Here is a 23066-nt window from a genome sequence, read left to right on the forward strand (position 1 = left end):
TCCTGCCTGGTGACGTGAAAGGTAAGTCTGGTTGCAGTGTTCATACACTGAGTGGTGGTGCTAAGCCTTCAGATACTGCGGCCCGGTTCTTGGTCCTCAGCTTTGATATAGGAGCCCTTAGTCTCTAAAGGCTGTCATGCATGGGCTCCTTGAGGAGTCTGGCTCTCCCCTGTGACAATCACTCCAACTCCCATCACTGTCCCTTCTAACTGTTCTCACAAGGCACCTCCCCTGAGGCTGGTATCCCAAACCCACTTACTCTGGGCACAGGCGTGGCTGTTGATCTTGCGGAAGCCAGTGGGGCAGGCACAGGTGTAACTCTGGCCACTGGGTAGACACAGATGGGTGCAGCCTCCGTTGTTGTCCCCACAACGGTTTTTCCCTGCTCAAAGAGCCCAGAGCAAGACCATCAGGGAAGAGTCAAGGTTTACAAAGGCAGACCCCAGGCCAAGGGGTGGGGGGCTGAGCTCTCTACAAAGAAGAACTCTTGTCTGATTGATTTTTACATCTCTTACAGAGGCAAGCACAATTAGAATACGTAAGAGATGCCCTATAAATGTTTGCATTACATGGAAACAGTAAAGCCCTGATGGTGTACCACCCGAAATGTCCAGCAGAGGGAGCAACTAGCCCATGTTAATGCCAGTTCTGGACTTCACTGCCCAGAGTTGATAGTATCTATGACAAGTGAAAGGAAGTATCTCAAGAGGCCCCAACAACCACATCACTGGTGACAAATCTAGCTCACTTAATGAGATTTTTTTTTCTTTTTTTTTACCTGCAGGCTGGCGCTGAGGGTGTAAGGTATGAATATCCATGGGGAAGTGCAGCTTGTTACGAATGATCTCCTGGTTCTTCCCAGTAAACTTGTTGGCACTATTGATGCTCTTGGTGTGCCAGTCTGTCCAGTACAAGCTGTCTTCAAAAACTGTGATGGCAAAGGGATGTGGGAGGCCTGGAGACAGTCCAAAAAGACCTTAGTCCAGACATGGCCTGACATGGCCCTTGAGCCCAGACCTGGCAGCTACACAAATCTCACCCTCTGCCAAGGCTCCTGGGGGCAGGATTGGGGAAAGAGTAGAGATGAAAGAGAACAGATCAAAGACCTCACCCTGGCTAATGACAGCCTTGCGGTGACTCCCATCTAGATTGGCCCTCTCGATGACGTGGTGTTTAGCATCCACCCAGTACATTCGGCGTCCAGCATAGTCGATGGTGAGGCCATTGGGCCAGAAGAGATGAGTGTCAGCAATGATGCGCCGTGCAGAGCCATCCATGCTGGAGGCCTCAATGCGGGGAGTGTTGCCCCAATCTGTCCAGTAAATGGTTCTAGGAAGAGAGGAAGTGAAGAGGTGGGCAGCAGAGGATGGATGAGCAGTAAGCAGGCTGATTGATAACCAGAGAGTTTCACACATCGGATTCCACCGGTTTGCCTGAAAGGCATTTTACTTATTTGTTTGTTTACTTGTTTTTGAGGCAAGTTCTCACTGCACAGCTCTGGCTGGCCTGACACTCATTATATAGACCAAGCTGGCCTCAAACTCAGAGATCCATCTGCTTCACTGAGTCCTGGGATTAAAGGCATGTGCCACCATGCTCAGCTTTGAAAGGTGTTTTTGTCTGTCTGTCTGTCTATCTATCTATCTATCTATCTATCCATCCATCCATCCATCCATCCATTTAAAATGATTCCCTCTCGAGGCTCCCTCCCCCACCCCCGTGTTTGGAGACTGAACCCAGGGAATTAAACCCAGCACCAAATGCTAGGCAACTGTCCCACCACTGAGTTCTATCAGCAGCTCTACAGAATAATTTTTTAAAATCTGGATTTAAATGTCTTGAGACAGGGTGTTTATTCATTAGACTTTTTTTTTTTGAGTGTCTGTTATGGAGAGGGCACAGTGGGCACTAGAAACAGACACTAGAGCGCCACGTCTAAGTGAAGACAGGCATGCTCTTCCTTCTCGCCCTTTCTGTGCTGCCTTGTGTATGTGGTGCCCCCTCCCCCACACTCCTTATTTCTCAAACAATTGACATATAATTGCAGGATCTTACAAGTCATCCCTTCAATCAGTGGCATGGAATGTATACAAGCCAGAGGCTAAGAATCTCCATTTCACGAGACTTCAATGCAGGAGACTTGTCTATTAATTTTTAAAATTATTTCTAACTAATGATATTAATTAGCTCAACTACTAACTGCTTTAAATTAATAATAATTTTTAATTATCTCCACTCTATGGGCTCATAAAAAACACTAAACAGTTCAAACTTACCTAATTTGTATATTTTATTCCATTTACAGTGCTTCATTATTTAACCTTAGAACATCTACAAAAGCAGTTATGTTTGTTTGTTTATTTATTGAGATCAGAGTTTCTCGTAGCCCAGGCTGATCTCCAATTGTGTAGCTGAAGGTGACCTTGAATTCCTGATCCTTCTGCTGTCACTTCCCAAATATATATCTTTATAGAGCTGGTTTGTTTTAAATTTGCTGATTAAGAAATAAATGAAGGGAACATGAAGAGACTGACTCACCCGAGGCTACACAGCCACTTACTACAGAGCCATAGTGACATAGGGGCATTGGGGACAGTGCCTGGTCATCAGCATCCCTGAGGATGGCCCGCAAAGTCTGGCCCAGGAGGCCCGAGAGCAATCCCTACCGTTGCAGGGGGGACTTGGAAACTCGAGACACCTACTTACCCCTCCATGGGGTGCAGGGCAATGGCCCTGGGCTTCTCCAGGTTCTGCCACAGCAGCACCTTCCGATGGGCCCCATCCAGGTTAGCCACCTCAATCCTCGATGTCCCTGAGTCAGTCCAGTAGAGCTTGTCGTGGACCCAATCCACAGCCAGGCCCCCTAGTGAGACGAGACAGTGGGAAAGTGTCAGGGATTTGCCCTAGGCAGTTCTGGGTCTTAGAGACAAGAGCAAACTCGTACGAGAAGCTGCTTCTGGGGCCAGGACCTTGTGGCAACTCTTTTGCATGCATTAGTTCACTTAACCATCACAGCTCTGTGAGCTAGGTACTACAGTGCATCTCCGTGAAATGGGAATAGAGAGAACTCAAGCAATTGACCAGCGTCAGGCATGGCTTCCTCACATGGCTGAGGATGACCTTGAACTCCCGATCCCCTGCCTTTACCTCAGTGCACCATCACTGCCTGGTTGGGTAACAGATCCTAGGTACGTGATCCATCCTCCCTCCCTCTCTCCCCTCCCCTCCCTTTTATTGTGGCTGGTGCTGGGGATAGAATTCAGTGCCTTTCTTGACTCCAGCCCTGCAGGCCAGCTTCTAAGTCACTTAACCTGCTTGTAGGTCTGAGGTCACCAAATTAGCTGTTGTCTTTTGTTAGTTGAGATGGGGGAGGGGAGGGTTTCATGTATCCCAGCCTGTCCTCAAACTGGACATGTAGTTAGGAATGGCCTTGGACGTCTGAGCTTTCTGTTTCTACCTCTTCAGTGTTAGGATCACAGGCATCACCAGGTCTGGTTTATGCAGTGCTGGGGGATCAAATCCAGGGCATTACATAGTCATGCCAGGCAAGCACTCCATCAGCTAAACAACATCTTCAACTCTACACTTGTTTTCTACATCAGAGTTCCACCCAGATTTCACTGGAAGAGACATTTTGCACTGTGCAGTTTGTAAACACGGACCTGTCCCTTCCTTTCCACTGGTTTTTTGTTTTTGTTTTTGGGGTTTTTCGAGACAGGGTTTCTCTGTGTAGCTTTGGTTCTTGTCCTGGATCTCACTCTGTAGACCAGGCCGGCCTCGAACTCACAGAGATCCGCCTGGCTCTGCCTCCCGAGTGCTGGGACTAAAGCTGTGCACCACCACCGCCCGGCTCCACTGCTTTTTTACACACCGTCTCCCTGGCTCTCCACTCAGGGCCTTGTTTTCCTACCTGGGCTCTCTAGCCCAGTAGACACAACCTCCTCCACATTGCTGCCATTAAGGTTGGCACGGAGGATGCGATCCAGGGTGACATCAGACCAGAAGACCAGCTCCCGCCGGTGATGAAAGTCAAGGGCAATGGCGTTCTCCAGGTTGTTGAGTAGCAGTGTGTATTCAGAGCGGTGCGGGAGCACCTGCCGGATGTCGATACGATTGGCAAACAGTAGCACAGGTTCTGGCCCTGGACACAGCAAAGAAACAAAAGCCCACTGGGCTTCAGAGCTACCAGATACCCATCAGCATGGACCCTCAGGCCCTCAGCTGACAGCTGGGGGCCCTTGGCCCTCTAGAGTATGTCTCACGCTGTGGGCATCTGAACTAGGGAAGTAGAATCCTTTCCAACCCCGACCCAATTGCCTTTTGCTTGGGGCCGGATTGCAACTTGCAGACGTACTTCTTAGGAAATCCCTCAGCACAGAGCACCTGGCATTCTTCTCTTTAGTCCTCAGCCCACCCAGCCAAGTGCCAAGTCTCCTTACCCAGAGCCTTGCAGCTGCGCCGGTCGGGCCGCAGCTCATAACCTGCTTCACACCAGCACTGGAAAGCCCCTTCGCTGTTTGTACAGCCTTGGCTGCAGTACCCCTCCTCAGCACATTCATTCACATCTGTGGATACCAGGCAGGGTCAGGAGGCCGGCCTACGGCCATCCCCCCACTCCGATTCACTCCTCAGTCACATTCCCACATCCCCATCCACTGCCTCGGCCTGGTGGGAAACTGTGTAACTAGCAATTCAGGGCTTTGAGGTCATGCAGACCTGATTTCAAATCCCACTTCGGCTGCTTACTAGCTGCGTGGCCTTGGGTAAGTTACTTACACTCTCGGCCCTTCAATTTCCCCTATCTGCAAAAGGGGAGAAATGATCCCCACTTTCCTGAGCTAGTGCAATGATGGAATGATGTCACAGCGGATGTGTCACACAGCTTCCTATAGGTTGCTCCCACTCAGCACCCTGACTCTTCCCCAACGCAGGCCTCCGCTCACCCTGGCATGTTCTCCCATCCTCTGTGAGCCGGTAGCCTGTGTGGCAGGTACACTGCACTGCCCCCCGCACCATCTGGCACTTCTGGGCACAGCCACCGTTGTTAACATTGCAGTTCTCCTCACCCGTCCGGGGCCCTGTGCCAGCCAAGCCAGAGTTGGGAGTTGAGCCCAGAATCCACCCCCGTCCGGCCAATTTGGCATGCCACCTGGACCACGAAGAACGGCTCCCGAAAGCTGTGAGAGTCACAAGGGAGGCCTCCCTTTGAACCCTATGGGTGGGGTTCGGCCACAAACCACGGGCCGGGCCCGGACACTAGAGACACTCACGACAGTTCTGGTGCGGGTTTTCGTCACTGCTGTCACCACAGTCATTGACCCCATTGCACAGCTTCCTCTGCCCGATGCATCGCCCATTCCAACACAGGAACTGGTCAGAGGCACACTGGGGGCTTCCTAGAAAGACAGCGGGGAGGGGAGAGTCAGGTCACAGGAGGGCCCGGCTTGAGTCCACAAGGGACAGGAGCCTGTCATTTTCCAGGGTAAACAGGAGTCAGATGAGAGTCAGGTGGGAGGGTTGGGGTCCAAGGCAGGAAACAGCTCAGACAAGGCTGCTTGAGTGTCGTCCGAGTTTGTTTTCTCCCTGAGATTCCACAGTGGGTGCGTGACAGGGTGAGAGAGTGTACCTTCATAGGCAGAACCAGGTTTAGTGGGTGGAGGGCGTAGACGCAGAGGGGAAGTAGACGCAAGGGCAGCTGGCTGGAGGAGAGCGGCCCTTCCTCCCAAGGACAGTGTGAAAGTGAGAACCCGAGCAGCTGCTAAGACTCACAGCCCTGACTGTGTTTCCAGAGCGTGGACACAGGTCAACAATGCACCTGGACTGTACGTGTGCATGTGTGTGCATGTGTGCAATGTGCTGTGTGTACACGTTGGTTTGTGGTGCATGGGTGCATATGTATGTATGTGTTTGCATTGCATGCATGCCCATATATGTGCAAGCAGAGGCCAGAGGAAGATGCCTGATAACTTCCACCATTGTTCATTCTCTGCCTTATTGCCTTGAGACAAGGTTTCTCAGTGAATCAGAAGCTGGTCATTTCGGCTAGGCTGGCTGGCTAGTGGGCTTCTAGAATCTGACTTTTCTCCGTCCCCCAATACTGGTGTTACAGGCGCTCACAGTCACGTCCAACTTTTAACTTGGGTACTAGGGATTTGAACTTGGGTTCTCGTAAAAACTCACCGAGCTGCCTCCCCTGCTCCTGCACGTGACCCTGTTCACTGGGCAGGGCAGGCAAAGTCCAGGCCGTTGGAGAGGGAATGAAACACGATTTCTGGCCAGCTGAGAAAGGGTGGCCATGCTCTCTTTCCCCTCTGCCTCCCACTCCCAACATCAGGAGAGGGGCCTGGAGCACCCCTGGGAGACTCTACCTGTGTTCTCACAGTTTTCTTCATCACTGTTGTCTGCACAGTCATCCTCCCCATCACAGTGCCAGGACAGACGGACACAGCGGCCTGACCGACAGCGAAACTGTTCGGCTGTGCACATGGAGGTGGCTGGACAAAAAAAAAAGCCTAATGAAAGGCTGGCCCCCCACCGGCTGAAGCTCTGCTCTGCCGCCCTAAGCACACAGGCCCCGCTTCTAGACAGCGGTGCCTGCCCGCAGGTTATCTTCTTATGAATCAGGTGGCCCTTCCTCAGAGCGCCTTCCTGTCACCTGCTGGGAAACTGCCATGATGTGTCTATAAATCCACAGACTACAAGGTGACTGGTACCTCTCTGAAGAGATTGCCTCTGCGCAGTGTACAATCGGCACATCTGCCCGGCTGTTTAACATGTCCTCATGCTCTGTTGGCCCCCAAACCCTTCTCCTTAGTTCCCCGCCGTCTGGGATGCTACCCTCAACTCACTGCAGTTGCGTTCATCAGACTGGTCATCGCAGTCTGCGTCACCATCACAGCGCCAGCCTGCGTTGATGCACAGCCCACTGTCACACATGAATTCCCCAGAGCGGCAGGGCTGGTGGGAAGCTGGGAAAACAAAGATCTTCTGTCTCTAAGCAGCCTGTTCACACAGCGCCTCAGGGTAGAGCAGAAAGTCCCATCTCCTGCCCCTCCCAACACTCCATCTCCTCCCCAGAGGGACCTTGGAATCCAGACACTACTCCCCTAAGCGCCTGCCCCAGCTGGCACCTGTGCCCTGCCATCGGAGGAGCTCCTCCAGGCTGGCTGCCCCTCCTCCCCGCTGGCCGGAGCACTCACAACAGTCAGATTCATCCGACCAGTCTCCACAGTCATCATCCCCGTCACAGTGGTAGATGTCAAGGATGCAGCGTCCATAGGCACACTGGAACTCCTCCAGATTGCATGGAGGAGAGGGCACTGCTGAGGCTGGAAAGGAGAGTAGCCCTCAGGCCCCGGTGACTGGGGACAGGGGCCTGACTTTTCACAGGGACAAGGGGCACAGGCAAGGTGTCTTTCTTAAACAGTTTGCAAGGGGGTTCCATTTGTGATGGATGGTCCTACAGACTTCCACATGCTGGTGGACCAGAGGGAGTCAGCCCTGCAGAACTGCTGCTACCCTAGCTCAGGGCTCATGGATCTCAGGCTGGTCTCAAACAAATACAGCCTTGGAATCTTGATCCTTCTGCCTATTAGGATCACAAACAGGCCCATACCACGATGCCTTCCTGGTTTGTGCAGTGCTGAGGATAGAACCCAGGGCTTCACGCACGCTGAGCAAGTACCTACCTATCTAAGTCACACCCCCAACACCCAACATCACTCCTTTAGAATACATACTCACTCCCTTGCCTGCTGCACACAACCCTCTCAGCCAGCCCTCATCCAGGAGATGGGGCCCTTCCTCATCGTCCCAGCCCAGCAACCTCAGGCGGAGGACCACTCACGGCAGCTCTCCTCATCAGAGCCGTCTTTGCAGTCCGCGTCACCGTCGCAGTACCAATGCTCGGCAATGCAGCTCCCATCGCTGCAGCGGAATTCCTTGTCTGAGCACTTGCGCATGTCTAGGGATGCAATGAGACAGCAGTCCCCTAGACTCTTCTCTTACCATCCTCCTTTGGTGGTTAGGAGAGCTCCACATTCCTGACAGTATAGACTGCTCTGCCCTCCTGCCTTCTTCCGGCTGCACCAAATCCCTGGAGCAGTTTCAGGTGAGGTAGCATGGACCTTCGCGCCGGCTCCTCCCGTAGCCTCTCCCACTCTGGACCCCTGTCCTGCTCCCAGAGCACCACTCACCACACTGTTCGTCACTGTTGTCACCACAGTCATTGTCTCCATCACAGTGCCACAGGCTCCGGATGCAGTAGCCGTTCTGGCAGGGGAACTCATCCTCCTCACACTCTCGGGGGGCTGTGGGCACAGATGAATCAGGCTGCTGTGGACAGAGAGCACAGTGCCTGCCAGCCCCTCAGGAAAGCCTTCAACAGTCCTAGTACTGCTCCCAGGGCAGGTGACCAAGAGAGGCGGGCGGGAGGAGGTCAGAACAAAAGCAGAAGACCCAAGGGCTCATGTGGGCCGGGGGCATCATTTTCTGACAGAAGAGCCTGTCCCGACAGAGCCGATGGAATTCGCCTGTCCCCTCCAACACTCACGACAGTCCTGCTCGTCAGAGTCATCTTCACAGTCATTGTCCCCATCGCACACCCAGGAGCGGCGGATACACTTGCCGTTGTCACAGTGGAAGTCCAGAGGGGAACAGGTCGGCAGCACTGAGTCCAAGAGAAGGCAAGAGTGAGGCAGGCAGGCAGGCTACAGCAGCCGGAAATCCTTGCCCAGCAGCCTGACTCCAAATCCCCCTGTCCTCCCTCCTACCCCTGTCCCCCAGCAGATAAAGGCAGCTGGGAAGAGGGAGCAGCAGCAGAGGATGGCAGGGCAGCAGAAAACCTCTCTGCGAAGACACGGAATCGGTATGAAAAACTTGGGCAAGAGAGAAAAGCAGGGTGTGGCTGTAAGTCGGCAGAGTGTGGCCTATGATGCATGAAGCCCTGGGTTTGATCATCAGCCCCTCATAAAGCTAGGGGGTGGAGGCGAACGCATGTAATTCCAACACTTGGGAGGTAGAGGCAGGAGGATCAGAGGCTCAAGGTCCTCAGTTACATATCAAGTATGAGGCCAGCCTGCCTCAGAAGATACCAGGAGGGGCACTTTCCTCCTTTCCTCTTATGGGAGGATGATTGACACATCTGGGTGCCACTTCTAGAAGTCATTACGGTGACTGACTCACCTGCATTCTCTGAGCAGTGGTTCCTCTGACTATACAAGGGCATAATTGCACTCAATTCACAGAGGCCTTTTGAGATAATGTATACGAAAGTGATAGATGAAAGAGAAGCATTTATCATTATCACAATTAGCTGAGCTGGTTAGGGTTAATGAGGTCCAGGTTGTAGCTTCGTTCCCATTAGACTAATTAGTCACCATCAGACATAGATGCTGTGGGCCAGACATGTACCCCTAAACCCAGACAACTGGCTTAACAGTGAGATTTATATATATATCCAAGACAGGACATCCTGGCCCATTGTCTGTCTGTGACTATGCTGGAGGAAAGGCAAATTTAAATAGAGTGAAAGGCTTTTTTCCCCCAGTGTGGGGAGAGGGTTGAATCTAGAACCTCACACATGCAAGGCAGGTAGCTCTGCTATTGGTCCACAGCCTCAGCCAGTCATTTATGTGCGTGTGGTACATATATCCTCATTCAGGCAGATATATGCATGTGTGTCAACATCAGGTGTCTTCTTCAATAGCTCTCTACCCTGTTTTTGAAGTTTATTATTATTGTGGGGAAAGGGCTCGGGAGCCACAGTGCTCACGAGAGATCAGAGATCAGAGAATAACTTTCTAGAGTTGGTTTTCTCTGTCTTCCATGTGAGTCCTGGGAACCAAACCAAGTCATCAGGCTAAGCAATCTTACCCCGCGCCCCCCCCCCCCCCCCCCCGCCAAGTTAAGATTTCTTATATATTTGTGATTATACAGAGCACTAAATAAGAAACAAGAAAATAATCTGCATCTATGTATACCATATAAAAATTTAAATGTATGCAGCATACATACAGAATTCACAAATACAAGGAGAGTTATTTAAAGCCTATTGTGGCTTCAAGGGTATTTTCTTTTATACCTTTTCCAACTTTTATCTTTTTTTTTTTTTTTTTTTTTTTTTTTTTTTTTTTTTTGAGACAGGGTTTCTATGTATAGCTCTGGCTGTTCTGGAACTCACTTTGTAGCCCAGGCTGGCCTCAAACTCAGAGATCTAACTGCCTCGGCCTCCCAAGTAACTAGGATTAAAGGCATAAGCCACAAGGCACATCCCTTTGCCAATTTTTCAAAGTGTATTTTGCTGGGATTGTAGGCATGAACCACCCAACAGAAAAACAGATGGTTAAAGGTGTACATGTGAAGGAGCCACGCCTCTCTCCACATCTGTCACACTTGTAAGACCCCAACCCTAAGTCGGACACAGGTGGGTACAGAACACGCCTCGGTCTATCTTTCGCCACCTCCACTAGCCCTGGGATGCTACTTACTACACCCATCCTCGTCGCTGTGGTCCCCGCAGTCATTGTCTCCATCACACTGCCACTGGGCGGGGATGCAGGTGCACTCGCCGAGGGCGCTCACTGCACACGTGAAGTGGCTCCGACCACACGCACACTCCAGGTTGCTGGCTAGGCCTGGGCAGAAAGGAGAGGAAGTAGAGAGCCTCAACTCCTGTCCTCCCAATGCCTGTAGGGGCGGGGAGGAGGGGAGCCTAGTCCATGGGCATTGTCACTCAGAGAGCCACAGGGACAATGTAAGGGAGATGTGAGGAAAATGTAATTGTGCTTTCTGCCAGGGCAGACACGGTCCCAATGATACCTCGAGACTTTGGGTTCATAGACAGCCCGGTTGTTTATACAATATCTCTGAAGGCCAGGAGACACAGCCACCAAGGGGTGCCGTGCTTAGAAGGGTAGCAGGGGACAGATGAATGCTACTAAGATGCCTCTGCAGACTTCCTTCCGGAATGGATACATCTGCCCCCATCTTGAACCCCAAGCACTGAGGGCAAGTGATAATAATGACAACAGAACACTGGAGCCTCTTAATGTCAAGGAATCCACATGGGGAGGTAAGAAGAAGTTTGTGAGTCCTACCGTCAGATTTTGCTTTTGAGGAGGGTGACAAGATCAAGCCACCTCAGGACTGAGCAACTGGGCCCAGTCAGTGCCTTCCTGTCTGTGAGACAGGCCACAGCCTGGAGGAAGGCTGTCCGACGCAGCCCCTCCCCCAACCTCAGCAGCATGCAGCTGGGCTTCCCTATTGAGCATCAAGCTATCTGCCTGGCCAAGTCCCATGACTGGCTGCCGTGCCCCCTCCCCAGAGTACCCAGCAGGATGCCCTGGGATGGCGTGTGAATGGCTCAGTGCCCCTGCTCCAGCCTCAGCTGGAACAAAGGTTCTTCCAGGGTCACTCTCCCCCTCAGATTATTCATCTAAGCCTCTGGGCTGCTGCAGCTGGAAGGAGGGGCCAGCCTTGTTGTTCATCCCTTTTCTGGCTCTCTTCTCCCCTCCCATTAGCTGGGTCCAGCCTTCAGGCTGGGCTGGAACAGGGAAGGAGTCAGCTTTCCATCCCCACTCCTGTTCCTTTACTATTCATGGCCCCAGTCTTCCCACTTCTCTCCCGAAGGTGTGAGGGTAAGGCAGAGCTTCCTAACTGGCAATGGATGGATGAAGGACACATGGATGGCCAATCAGCCTTTGGCATCTGTGAGCCTCTCCGAGCTATAGGCAAAATGTATGTTTCTGGAGTGAGGGACCTCAGGCTCCTACCAGGTTCTCAACTGAGGTCCGGCCTTCCCTCGACTGTCTACTGTAAGGGATCTAACTACCCCAGGAAAGATGCAGAATTCCCTGCAGAAGGCATGTGGGGTCCTTTCAGGAGGGGTAACAGGTTTGCATACCTCATGAGAAGGCCTCACTACAAGCCCAACACCCCAGACCAGAGGGTTCTTCCCCAGAGAAACTCAAAAGATCCAGTTGCCCAGGGCTCTAGCCTGCTTCTTTCCATTCCTAGAGAAGTAAGGAGTAAGGGCACCGCTCACTAAGACCTTAGGCAACAGAGCCTGAGGAATAGTGGCTCAGCACAGTGTAAGCCCTCCTTTAGGAAACCCTGGCTAGATTCAGCAGCATGGAATATTCCATGCAAGGCTACCCCTGGCACGCAACTCCCTTCGTGGAGAAGCTGCAGGAAGAACGTAAGGCTTCATTAGTAGATGTCAACAGTAGTAGAGGAGCAGATTTGCCCTTCAGTAGACTAGTGGTCCTCCAGGCAGCTGGTGAGTAGAAGCCAGGGATGCAGTTAAGCATCCCAACAGTGCACAGGATGCTCCCATTAACTGGCTCACAAGTCAATAGAGGTGGAGAAGCACTGTAGAGTCATACAGCAGCAAGTAACAGAGCTAGACCTGGAGGGAGATCCAGAAGGAAGGACAAAGAGGAAGAAGGGACAAAATGGAGGGACACAAAAGGGGAAAAATACTAGATTGGGAGCAGACGAGCAAACCTTGGATTCCACCAACCCGGTGCATGACATTGTGCAATTCCCCCTCCCCCTCCTCTTAAGTAGTACTGGGATCAAACCCACTAAGCCACATCCCAGACCTCTTTTTACTTTTTATTTTGATACAAGGTTCAGGGTTTCATTAAGTGGCTGGCCTGGAATTTATTCTGTAGGCCAGGCAGGCCTTAAACTTGAAAGCCTTCTGCTTGGCCATCCCAAGTAGCTGGGATCAACAGGCTGCACTGCCAGGCTTAGCTTCGTGTCTTAATATGGTACAGAAGAGAGAAAGATAAAATAAAAGCCAGAATTAGACATAAAAATACATGTGGGATAAACATTGAAAATGATCACTAAGCGGACACAGGGAGATTGGAGGTGTGCAGATGGGGACCACATTTCCCCAAAAGGCCTTGATTTGGGAATTGTTGAATACCAGGGATGGGAAAGCAAGATGAACAGTTTCCGGGCAACCATGCAAGGGAAACAAGTACAGAGGGCTGAAGAGATGGCTCAACCGTTAAAGACACCGGCTGCTCTTCTAGAAGTCTGGGTTCGATTCCCAGCACCCACGTGGCTCACACCTGTATGTAGCCCCAGTTCCGGGGGATCTGGTGCCCTCCTGACCTTCTTGGGCACTGCACACAGGGTGCACAGACAGGCAAAATATTCATACACATAAAATGAAAATAAATATTTTAAAAAAGAGAGTACAGAAAGCAAAGAGAAGCCATCAACCTTTTCCCCAGCCCCCACATTTGGCTGAACGATAGCATGAGTTCTGATGTCCTGGTGCATGAACACAGTGTTCCATCAGTCGGCCATCGAGTTGCAGGTAGCTAAAGACACACAACTTCCTGCATGTCAGAGAAATGGCTGAAGTCAGAGCTGTGTTGACCTTCAGGCAGCCACCCGTCAGACAAACTTTGGACTTGGGCATTCATACAGGAAGCAGACACATTATACTCCAAAAGACAGACTTCTGGACGACTGCTTCCCCTCTGGAATCCCCAGGGATGGAATTCTGTCTTTCACTCAAGTCTTGGCCATGATCATAAAGGGCATAAAAGAATGGAGAGCAAAGAAAGGAAGCAAATGGCGGAGGGTGGAGACTGCAGCTCTCCTGGCTCGCAGGGGCTCAGACAACAGCCCTTCCATCCTACGCACTTCTGCCTCAGGTGCTCATGATCGCTCATAACACCTGCATTCTGGGACCCGTGTTAGGACGCTTATAGAAACTTCTTCTTTTTTTTTTTTTTTTTTTTTTTTTGAGATAGGGTCTTTTTTTCAGACAGCTCTGATTGACTTGGAATTCAATGTGTAGACCAGGCTGGCCTCAAACTCATAGATCTGCCTGCCTCTGCCTCACAAGTGCTGGTATTAAAGGCATGCGCCACCACATCTGACTTCAGAGAATCTTTTCGATAGGTTAACCAAAATCTCACCATCTACATCTCAGCTCCCTCAATCCAGCTATCTTAGCCATTTTTACCAGTGCTTTCTTTGGAAAGGGAGAAGACAAATGCTCACCAGGGGTACCAGTCAGACCCTCTATAATATCTTAGACAGCAGAGATTCCACATTTTTGAGAAGTTAGTTAATCAAAAGTCTCTGTTTGCTCGTCCATAAAATGGGGATGAAAGCAATTCTATACCAAGGAGTCTGGAAATGGTCCTTCTGCCTCTACTTCCCAAGTGCTGGGATTACAGATGCATACCACTATGTGTGATATATGAGGTGTTGGAGATTGAACCTAGGGCTTCATGCAAGCAGTCTACCAACTGAACTGCATCCCTGGCCCCTCGTGCCCCTTATTCTCTTCTTTCTTTCTTTCTTTCTTTCTTTCTTTCTTTCTTTCTTTCTTTCTTTCTTCTTTCTTTTTCTTTCTTTCTTTCTTTTCCTTTTTTTTTTTTTTTTTTTGTGACAGGGAATGAACCCAAGGCTTCCAATGTGCTAAACATACACTCTACTGCTGAGTCACACCTCTTAGGCCTGCTCATTCTGGAAGATGTCAAAGCCTTCTTTTCCTGTTTCACTGGCATGAACGATGAGGCTACAAACCTTATTTAATGAGAATGAGTTATCTGAAAGTCTATAGCTACATCCAGACTGAGGGGCAACTTGACTCAGCTCCTGAGGCAGCACACCAGGGGACATCCATGCGGCAAACCAGTCTACGTTGAAAGGGACGACAACAAGGAGACACATGAAAATGGACCCAATAAACCCCATCGACCAGAGTTTGTTAGGAGAGTATAGCTTGCCTAGCAAGCATCAATAATAGTAGAAGCAGCAGTCACCACCACCACCACCACCACCACCACCACCACCACCACCATCATCACAGAGCTAAGCAGTAGGCGGTCAACAGCAGCTTTCCTAACACTGCCCTGCCTAGACATATTTGGCCCAGGCTGAGCTGGAAGTCCCTGACTTTGTGTTGCCCACTTACTAGACCTAAACTTCTTGGCTGTTGAAAGTGTGTGCCAGACAGCTCTTACTCATGCTCACAGTGCATGTTCGGTGCTGGATGTATCGGATGATCAGTACAAGTTTGTTAAATGCATGCTTGAGTCTTGGGAGAGCTGGGGTCAAAGCAGGAGAGAGGCCCTGAATGGTCTGGCTAAAAGTAGCCAATTCCTATCTAACCGGTACTCAGGAGAACTTACGCTTCTCTTTCCTCAGGCAGTTTCCTGGTCCTGTTCAGGTGAAGTTCTCTCCCTCAGAAGCTTCTTTCCTCACCGTATTTTCAGGCTGTGACACTGATGTATTGTAACTAAACTCATTTCTGTCTTATGGCCAGCCTGACCTGGCTGATTCCTTGGTGACCCTTTCAAAAGAGACACACTAGATACGTGATTACAGGTTCCAGAAAGTTCAGGCATCTTTTTTTTTCTATTTTTAGAAATAGAAAGTAAATTCGTATGTAAAATATTAATTTATTGGGACTGAGGAGAAGGCTCAGCAGTTGAGAGCACTGGCTGTTCTCCCAGAGGACCTGGTTCAGTTCCCAGCACCCACATGGCAGCTCACAACTGTCTGTAACTCCAGCTCCAGAGGATCTGACATCCTCACACAGACATACATACAGACAAAACACCAATGTACATGGAATATAAATAAATAAATCCATTTTTAAAAGTTCCCTAAAATGCTATTTATTTATTTACTTTATTTATTTATTTTGTGCGCACGCAGAAGGCCAGAAGAGGGCATTAGATCTTCTGGAACTGAGTTCCTAATTGTTGTGAGCTGCCTATGGGTGCTGGGAATCCAACCTAGGTCTTCTACTCTTAATCTCTGAGTCCCAGAAAATACAATTTTAATATTCAGCACCCAAAGTTATGAGGCAGAAATGTACAATGTTAAGACCCTGGGAACAATACTTCCCAGAGTACAATCCTGTTCCTTCTGGTTCCTGAGCAGTTCATCTTTTTATCTTTTATCTTAGGTTTTCCTCAGGAAAAAACAGAACAAAAGAACTCCTACCACATAGAGATTTTTTTTTTAAAAAAATACTTCATTTCTGAGAGGTACTTGGCATAATGCCTGCTACATACTATGCATCTTTTTATTTTTGTCTTTTAGACAGGGTCTTAAATTTGTGATCCTACTGCCTCAGCCTCCCAAATGCTAGGATTATAGGTGTACACCACCACACTCTGGTACGAGCTAAGTGTCAATAAAAGATAGGCTGAGGTACATAGGTCAGAGTGAGTGATAGAGTGAATACTGAGCACACTCAAGGCCCTGGGTTTAATCCCTGGTCCCCACAGAAATAAATAATCAAAACAAGCCAGGTGCAGTGGCATGCCCTCATAACCACAGCTACTCAGGAAACAGGCTATAGGATCCCTTGAGTGCGGGATGCCTAGACTAGGCTGGGGATGCGGGGCCAGGCTGGGGATGGGGAGATGACAAATGGGTAAAGCACTTGTTACCCAAGCATGAGTTTGGACTCTAGCACCCACGTAAAAGCCAGGTATGAGGTTATGCATTTGTAAGTGCTAAGAGGACAGATGGCGTTTGATCCTGAGGACACACATGGTAGAAAGAGAACACACACACACACACACACACACACACACACACACACACACACACTCAGGCACTCACTCTGCAGGTCTGACAGGAAGTACAGCTGTAGGGCTGTGATCCCCAGACACACTGACAACCTCAGAAGCAGCTTTACTCCACGTGTTAATCAGGTGTCTCTCCTAATACCTTACTTTATACCCGCTTGGCCTTACACCCAGAAATGGGGAGAGGACCCCTCCTGGTCCCCCAAAGGCACTGCCTGGAGCCTGGAGCTCCCAGGCTGCAGAAAATCTCCGGTGATAAATTACGCAGCAGCACCTTTGTGTGGCTGCCCTCTCAGCCAGATGGGAGGTTTGCCCCCCAGTCTTTTGTTTCCGGCTTGGCTCGAAGCTCAGATCCTTAGCTCTGCACAGAGGTGAAGGGGAGCTCCCATAGGCCAAGTCAGGGCTTGCAGTGAGTCCTAAGCCAGGCTTTCTCCAGCTGGGGCTCACTCAGGCAGCGCCCCTCCCTTCTCAGGCTCACCTGAATGGTGGCGGAGCAGGCATCAGAAATAGCTGACAGACCATCCACTCATCCGCGGAACCCAGATGGGAATGCCTACGTGCGCTGAAAGAATGGAGGCTGCACGGATGGGCGGAAGAGGTGCCCAGGGGCACCTGGGATGTTTGCTTCTTGCTAAATCAAAGGCACAACAGAAAATAGACGGCCAGGAAGCTAAAAGAATCAGCTTTTCTTAACGGCTGCTCTGGGTTACGGTCAACGTTCTGCAGTTCCCAGAAACAGCACAACACTGGCACCAACTTAAAAGGAAGAAACAAAGAGACAACGGGGTCAGACTTTGGGGTGGAGGAGCTGGGGGTTGGGGGTGGGTCTGGGGCTGCACACCCACATCAATTATCTCACGCACTGATAGGACTCCTGACTGAAGATTGTGGCCGTGAAGAAAGCATGCTCCCAACAGCCCAGCCCCCAAAGTGGGGCAATTACTACCTCTGGAGCTCTGGGGCCCGAGTCCTTCGGCAGGCCAGTAGGAGGGGCAGGTTGGAATTCTAAACTGTTCCAGCTACAAGAGACCTCAACCCCTCTCACCCTGGGTCACAGCACTCTCTCAACAGGGAGAGACCCTCTCTCTGGAGCAGGCTCCCCAAACCTCCCTTCATAGGGTAATAAACCTCCTTTCTCGAAGTGTGGACAGGAGCGAACTACTCTTAGGTTTCACCAGGTTTTCAAGAAGGCAAAAGAAAGGACAAGTTAAAGAAAAAAAGAAAGAAAGAAAGAAAAAGAAAGGACAAGTTGTTTTATAGAAAAGAAAGGGCGGTTGGGGAAACCAGTTGAAATGAATGAAGGGCCAAGCCTCCTTTATCATATGAGACACTGTAGTGTAACTTATCTGGCTCCCACATTCCAAACCCCAGAATCATCTCTGATCCATTTAGACACAATTACTAACAAACAGTTGACATTTATACCAGCCTGTAGCTACACAGCAGTTGTCCGGCTCCGGGCTGGATAATTTGAACATTCTATCATCTCTTAATTTTTACAGCATGGAATTTTCATGGGTGAAAATGTATTACCACTCCCCTCCCCCACTCTGTCCTCATTTGCAGATAAGAGCCCCAAAGTTCAGGAAGAGCCAGGTGTCAAAGCCAAGTCTGCCTGTGCTTTCTTATAGAGTTTGACAGCTGTGTCTGCTGAATGGATGAACAAATGCTTGTGTGCAATGCTCAGCTTGGGCAGTGCTCCTGGGTGTACTGGGGAGAAAGAGGCTGACCACACCAGCTCTAGGTTTCAGGAACAGCAACAAGCGTAGGTAATCATCAGTGCTATTTTTAGGGCCAAACTCAGGCTCTGCCAACTAAACCTCAGCACCTAATCTTTCTTGGGATACTGAACCTCACTAAGCTAAGCAGAGAAAGACATTCACTGTTGGAGAGAAGATGGCCACTAGGATACAGCCCGGGACTCACATGCCCACCCCACTCCCATCCATGCATCTGTGACAAAATTTGGCTACACTATACCAAAGGATGTAGAGATGGCAGCTGGCAACAGGCTAACAGACCCAGCTGACCAAAGACATGGACCTTTCCTATGATTTGAGATATGTCCAGTAATGAGACAAGATACATTTTTTAGTCTCTGAAATTACTCTATTCTCATTCAAGAACACCCCACCCCTCTTACTGGTTATCTATTTAAGAAGCAGCAACATCCCATCACCCTTCATCTTAGGGACCAAGACTAGCAGTTAGTCTGTAGAAAGCTTATGCAAAGAATTACAAAGCATCCTGTCCTTTGTGACCTCCTGTGTTCTTTGCTGGCCCAGAGGATGAGCATGCCCAGCGTGCTTTGCATCAGACATGGCCTGACTTAGTTCCCTTGCACCTGTTATTCTTAATACGAGGTGCCAGTTGCAAAGATGTCATCTGATATCCAACAGGGGACAGAAGAGGAAATCCAGAATAAGCGACAAGCCAAGCATCTTGCACAAGTCTAAGGGACCAAGGACAAGGTCACTCAAGTACCATGACAACCATAGTCATGACAACAACCACATGAAAATAAGACTAGTCTCAAGCTCAATTATTTTGAACTCATCTTCAGAAACTTTTTTTAAAAAATCTACCTTAGCACTTCTGGGCAGAACTGTCAGTGTTTACTTCCCCAGAAAAGACTTCCAAGGTGGTTTACACACAATGCAGCAGTAACTCATAGGATGAGAATACCCATGGCTTTTACTAGCCATCAAGTTTCCTTTCAAAATCTTAAAATTCTTTTTATCTATTTATTTATTTAGGTTTTTCGAGGCAGGGTTCTCTGTGTAGTTTGCGCCTTGCCTGGAACTCGCTTTGGAGACCAAGCTGGCCTCGAACTCACAGAGATCCGCTTGGCTCTGCCTCCCGAGTGCTGGGATTAAAGGCGTACACCACCACCGCCCGGCTCAAAATCTTAAAATTTTAAAACAAGAGCATTTGTTGTTGTTAGCTTTAGTTTTGAGACAGAGTTTTATGAAGCCCAGGCTAGCCTTGAACTCCTAAGGTAGCTGAGGATGACCTTGAACTCCCAATCCTCTTGCTTCCACCTCCAAATACTGGACACCGAGACAGGCTTTTTGTCTTATGAGGAAAGGGTCTTACTCTACAGTTTGGGAAGACCTCAAACTGTGTGGCCCAGACTGGCCTCACCCTTGCTTCAATCCTCTTGCCTTAGTCTCCCAAGTGCTAGCATTAGAGATAAGCCACCGTGCCTAGTCTTTCCTCCTTTTAAAAAATTGATATTATTTTTTTATTTTTACGTGTGTGTGTCCATAGGGTGTTGCCTTGCATATATGTCTGTGCACCACATGTGTGAAGTACTCGAAGAGGCCAGAAGAGGGTGTCATCAGACTCCCTGGAACTGAAGTTACAGACAGTTGTGAGCTGCCAAGTAGGTGGTGGGAATGAACCCCAGGTCCTCTGGAAGAGCATCCAGTGCTCTTAACCATGAAGCCATCTCTCCAGCCACATCCTTTTAAATGTTGAAGAATAGATTGTGATCTAGGCCAACACCAAATGGTAGCGAGGCTCTAGGAACCACCCCCCCCCAGGACTAATAGAATATAAACAAACATCTTGGTCTAGTGTTGTATTCACTTCTAGCTGAGGTTGTCTATGTAAGCAATGCAGGGCAAAGCTTTTCAGAAGCACCTCTTCCGGGCCTGGACTTAATGCTAGGGATCCTAGTGGGATTTGGGGGTGGTGGTGGGGTGGCAGTTGCAGACTCTGCCACCACTCTGTCTCACTGCAAATCTGTCTTCTATGGGTTTCCAAAGACGGTTCAGTATTAGGCCCCGCAAAGTGCAAATTTTCCTACCTCTGCCTACTCCGTGTGCACAGGAAGTCTCCCAATTTAGAAATTTCTATTAAACCTTTTCCTCTAAAATTGAACCTAAACAAACTAAGAACTCTCTGATGCTTTTTCCGTAAAGCATTACTAATCAATCTACGGTTCTCTGGCCCTGTTCTCACCCCCATCCTCAATGCAGATGTAATGTATGTAGTTTTGACAGCAGTTCTGGAGCAGTGAATTCCTCTTGGCCAGTCTCAGTCCGGAACCTTCCAGCTCCCCCTTCCCTGGGGCAGAAGGCGACAATCTCCTCTTTGGCTTTGTTGGTATCCGTTTTAGCCCCTACCCCACCCCCCTTTTCCTAGTGCCTAGCTATTTCCCTTGATCTTTTTCAAAACTTCCTCCAGGGGGCCGAGAGGAAAGTTCCATCCCCTTCCCCTGCAGCCCGAAGGGGGAAAACCCCCCAAAAGCATAGCTGTCCCTTTAAGGGGCCCATGTGGTGGGAAGAACAGTTACATTCCTACCCAGTAAGGCTGCTGTCCCAACACGCCGAAGAGGCTACAAATAACCTTCGAGGAGAGAGCCCGGGAGCAGGAGAGCGAGGCGCGAAGAGGAACGTGGGTCAGCCAGGCTACCACTCCTCGGAGAGAAAGGACTCCATCGGCGCTAGATACCACATGGAAAAAGGCATTGAAAATCCACGCGTAGTTTAAATAACAGACACCAGATCTCTGTTTTGGATTCGGGAGCTAAAACAATCTTTAAAACAAGTGCCCAGACAGCTCCACATCCTGCCAGGCAAGTTCCGAAATCTGCACTTTCCACACGAGCTCCTCCAAGGGAAAGAAAGAACCCGTGCACCGCCAGGGTCTGCAGACCGCTCTTTCTGAACCCCACCCCCTCATCCAGCAGCCCGGAGAATTGGAAGAACTGGATCTCCCCCACGTGGAAAAGCCGGCGGGTGAATATGGTTGGAGTTCCAAGATCGATCTTTGATCTTTGGGCACAAACTCAGAGGCAGCTGCTAAATCACAGGGTGCACCCATACTCCCAAGCGGCTGCAGAGAGGCAGATTCCGCTGGAGTCCTAAGTAGACACAACAGTTGCGTCCGGGCACCGAACACGTTATTAATAAGGAGCAGATGAAGCAGCAGTGCCGCTGCCATCCGCCCAGCTCCCCCGAGGCCAAGGCCCCATCGCATGGGCCGGGAGGCTGCCTTTGGAAGTTCCCAAAGAACGCGCCCCCCTGCCCTCTACCCCGGCCAGGACGGATCTGCCGGATCCTTCCAACAGTTTCTTCCCAAATTTCCTCCCCAACCTCTTTTCCATCGCTGTTCCCTACCCCTCCCTTGGGGAGGATCCGGGGCAGGAAGCTGATTGGCCGCAGCCAGGAGAGGGAACCCAAAACTCCACTTAGGGGAGATGTTGCAAGCAAATATGACCAAAGACCCTAGGAAATAACCGGGTGTAGAGTTCGAGGAATTGCTCCCCAAGTCCATGAATCCCTGGTGCTCAAGTAACTCAGATTCTGCTGGGCCCCTCTCTGCAATCCACCCGGGATCCCACAGATCCTGAAAAGACTATTTACAATTTATGGGTTTAGTGACCGTCCTCCCCGCCTGCCTTTCTTTGCACACATTCATTCGCACGCACCAGGGACCCAGAAGCCCTGCCTTAACCTGAAAATGAACTAGCCCCTAGCTCTTTAAAGAGCAACGATGGAAGCCGAGCGAGCGTCTCGGATCGTATGCCACTCGGCCCAGACCACAGCGGGGACGAGTTCCTCCACCACTGTCCCCTCTCGGGCTTGAAGAGCTGCGGGAGCTCCTCTTGCTTTCCTCCGCACGCTCTGCCAGAGTTACTGCTTGAAGCGAGGTCGAGGTTGGGATCTCAGGCCCCAGCCTGCGCGATCCCGCTCCTGGGAGGCGAGTCCTGCAGCGGCTAGACTCAGGGACAAACTTTCCCGGTGGCCCGGTCGGCGCGGGCGCTGCGACGCAGCTTACCGTGTGCGCAGAGCAGGGCGCCAAGCAGCAGCGCGCCCCACCATCGCCTCATGGTGCTGCGGCCGCCGCCGGCGCTCCCTGCCGGCCCGGGGGTCCCGCGGGCTCCTACGGGACGCCGGGGCAGAGAGAATCAGCCGAGGATCTCCCTGGGGTGGAAAGCGTCCCTGGTCCCGCGCCGCTGGCGCGCCCTGCGAGTCGCCCTCCCGGCTGCTGCCGCCTCCAGTGCTGCCGGAGCCGAAGCCGCCCCGCCAGGGGACCGGGAGGGGGTGTCCCGAGCCCGGCCGCCCCGCCCCCCGCGCTTCAGCCCCCGCCGCCACCACCGCGCCTGGTCCCGCCCCCGACTCTGGCCCGGCCCCTTCCCGCCCTCTGCCCTCGCCCCCCAGTCCCAGGACCCCACCCGCCAGTGCCTCCTTCACTAGCCCTGGCTCCTACTCAGGCCGCCCCAACATTCCTAGCCTTCCGGAGAGAGCCCCTTATCTGTCTCCATTACTGCTACTCAAATGTCCCCAACTTAAAAAGAAAATTATCCTAGTGGCAACTCTCGGCCCGGGTTAATTCTAGTTCTACATCAGGGAGGAGCACCCGTGCTGACCCAAGTCGCCTGGGCGTGACCCCGGCCCCCCTACCAGCCCAAACTCCAGACTTTATTGTAATGTCTCAGAAATATGCAAGGCTTGCGAGAGCATAATTCTCTCGGCC

The 23066-nt window shown here is 50.8% G+C and overlaps 1 protein-coding gene across 2 annotated transcripts in view; it reads right to left on the reverse strand.

Annotated features, from left to right (window-relative positions):
* Lrp4 (LDL receptor related protein 4) overlaps window positions 1-22619 on the reverse strand; it is a 50707-nt gene extending 28088 nt beyond the window's left edge. For both annotated transcript variants that reach the window (XM_036183429.1, XM_036183430.1), the window contains exons 1-16: window positions 22368-22619; window positions 10488-10634; window positions 8552-8668; window positions 8196-8309; window positions 7847-7963; window positions 7200-7328; window positions 6849-6968; window positions 6369-6494; window positions 5271-5396; window positions 4944-5078; window positions 4440-4565; window positions 3911-4141; window positions 2707-2863; window positions 1112-1329; window positions 779-955; window positions 260-382 (exon numbers count right to left, since the gene is read on the reverse strand). In XM_036183429.1, the coding sequence (XP_036039322.1) occupies window positions 260-382; window positions 779-955; window positions 1112-1329; window positions 2707-2863; window positions 3911-4141; window positions 4440-4565; window positions 4944-5078; window positions 5271-5396; window positions 6369-6494; window positions 6849-6968; window positions 7200-7328; window positions 7847-7963; window positions 8196-8309; window positions 8552-8668; window positions 10488-10634; window positions 22368-22419 (2215 nt within the window). In that variant the 5' untranslated portion in view covers window positions 22420-22619. The remainder of the gene's footprint in view (window positions 1-259; window positions 383-778; window positions 956-1111; window positions 1330-2706; window positions 2864-3910; window positions 4142-4439; window positions 4566-4943; window positions 5079-5270; window positions 5397-6368; window positions 6495-6848; window positions 6969-7199; window positions 7329-7846; window positions 7964-8195; window positions 8310-8551; window positions 8669-10487; window positions 10635-22367) is intronic.
* Window positions 22620-23066: the final 447 nt, after the last annotated feature.

The sequence above is a fragment of the Onychomys torridus genome, chromosome 4 (genome assembly GCF_903995425.1).
Source record: "Onychomys torridus chromosome 4, mOncTor1.1, whole genome shotgun sequence".
Classification (NCBI taxonomy): domain Eukaryota; kingdom Metazoa; phylum Chordata; class Mammalia; order Rodentia; family Cricetidae; genus Onychomys; species Onychomys torridus.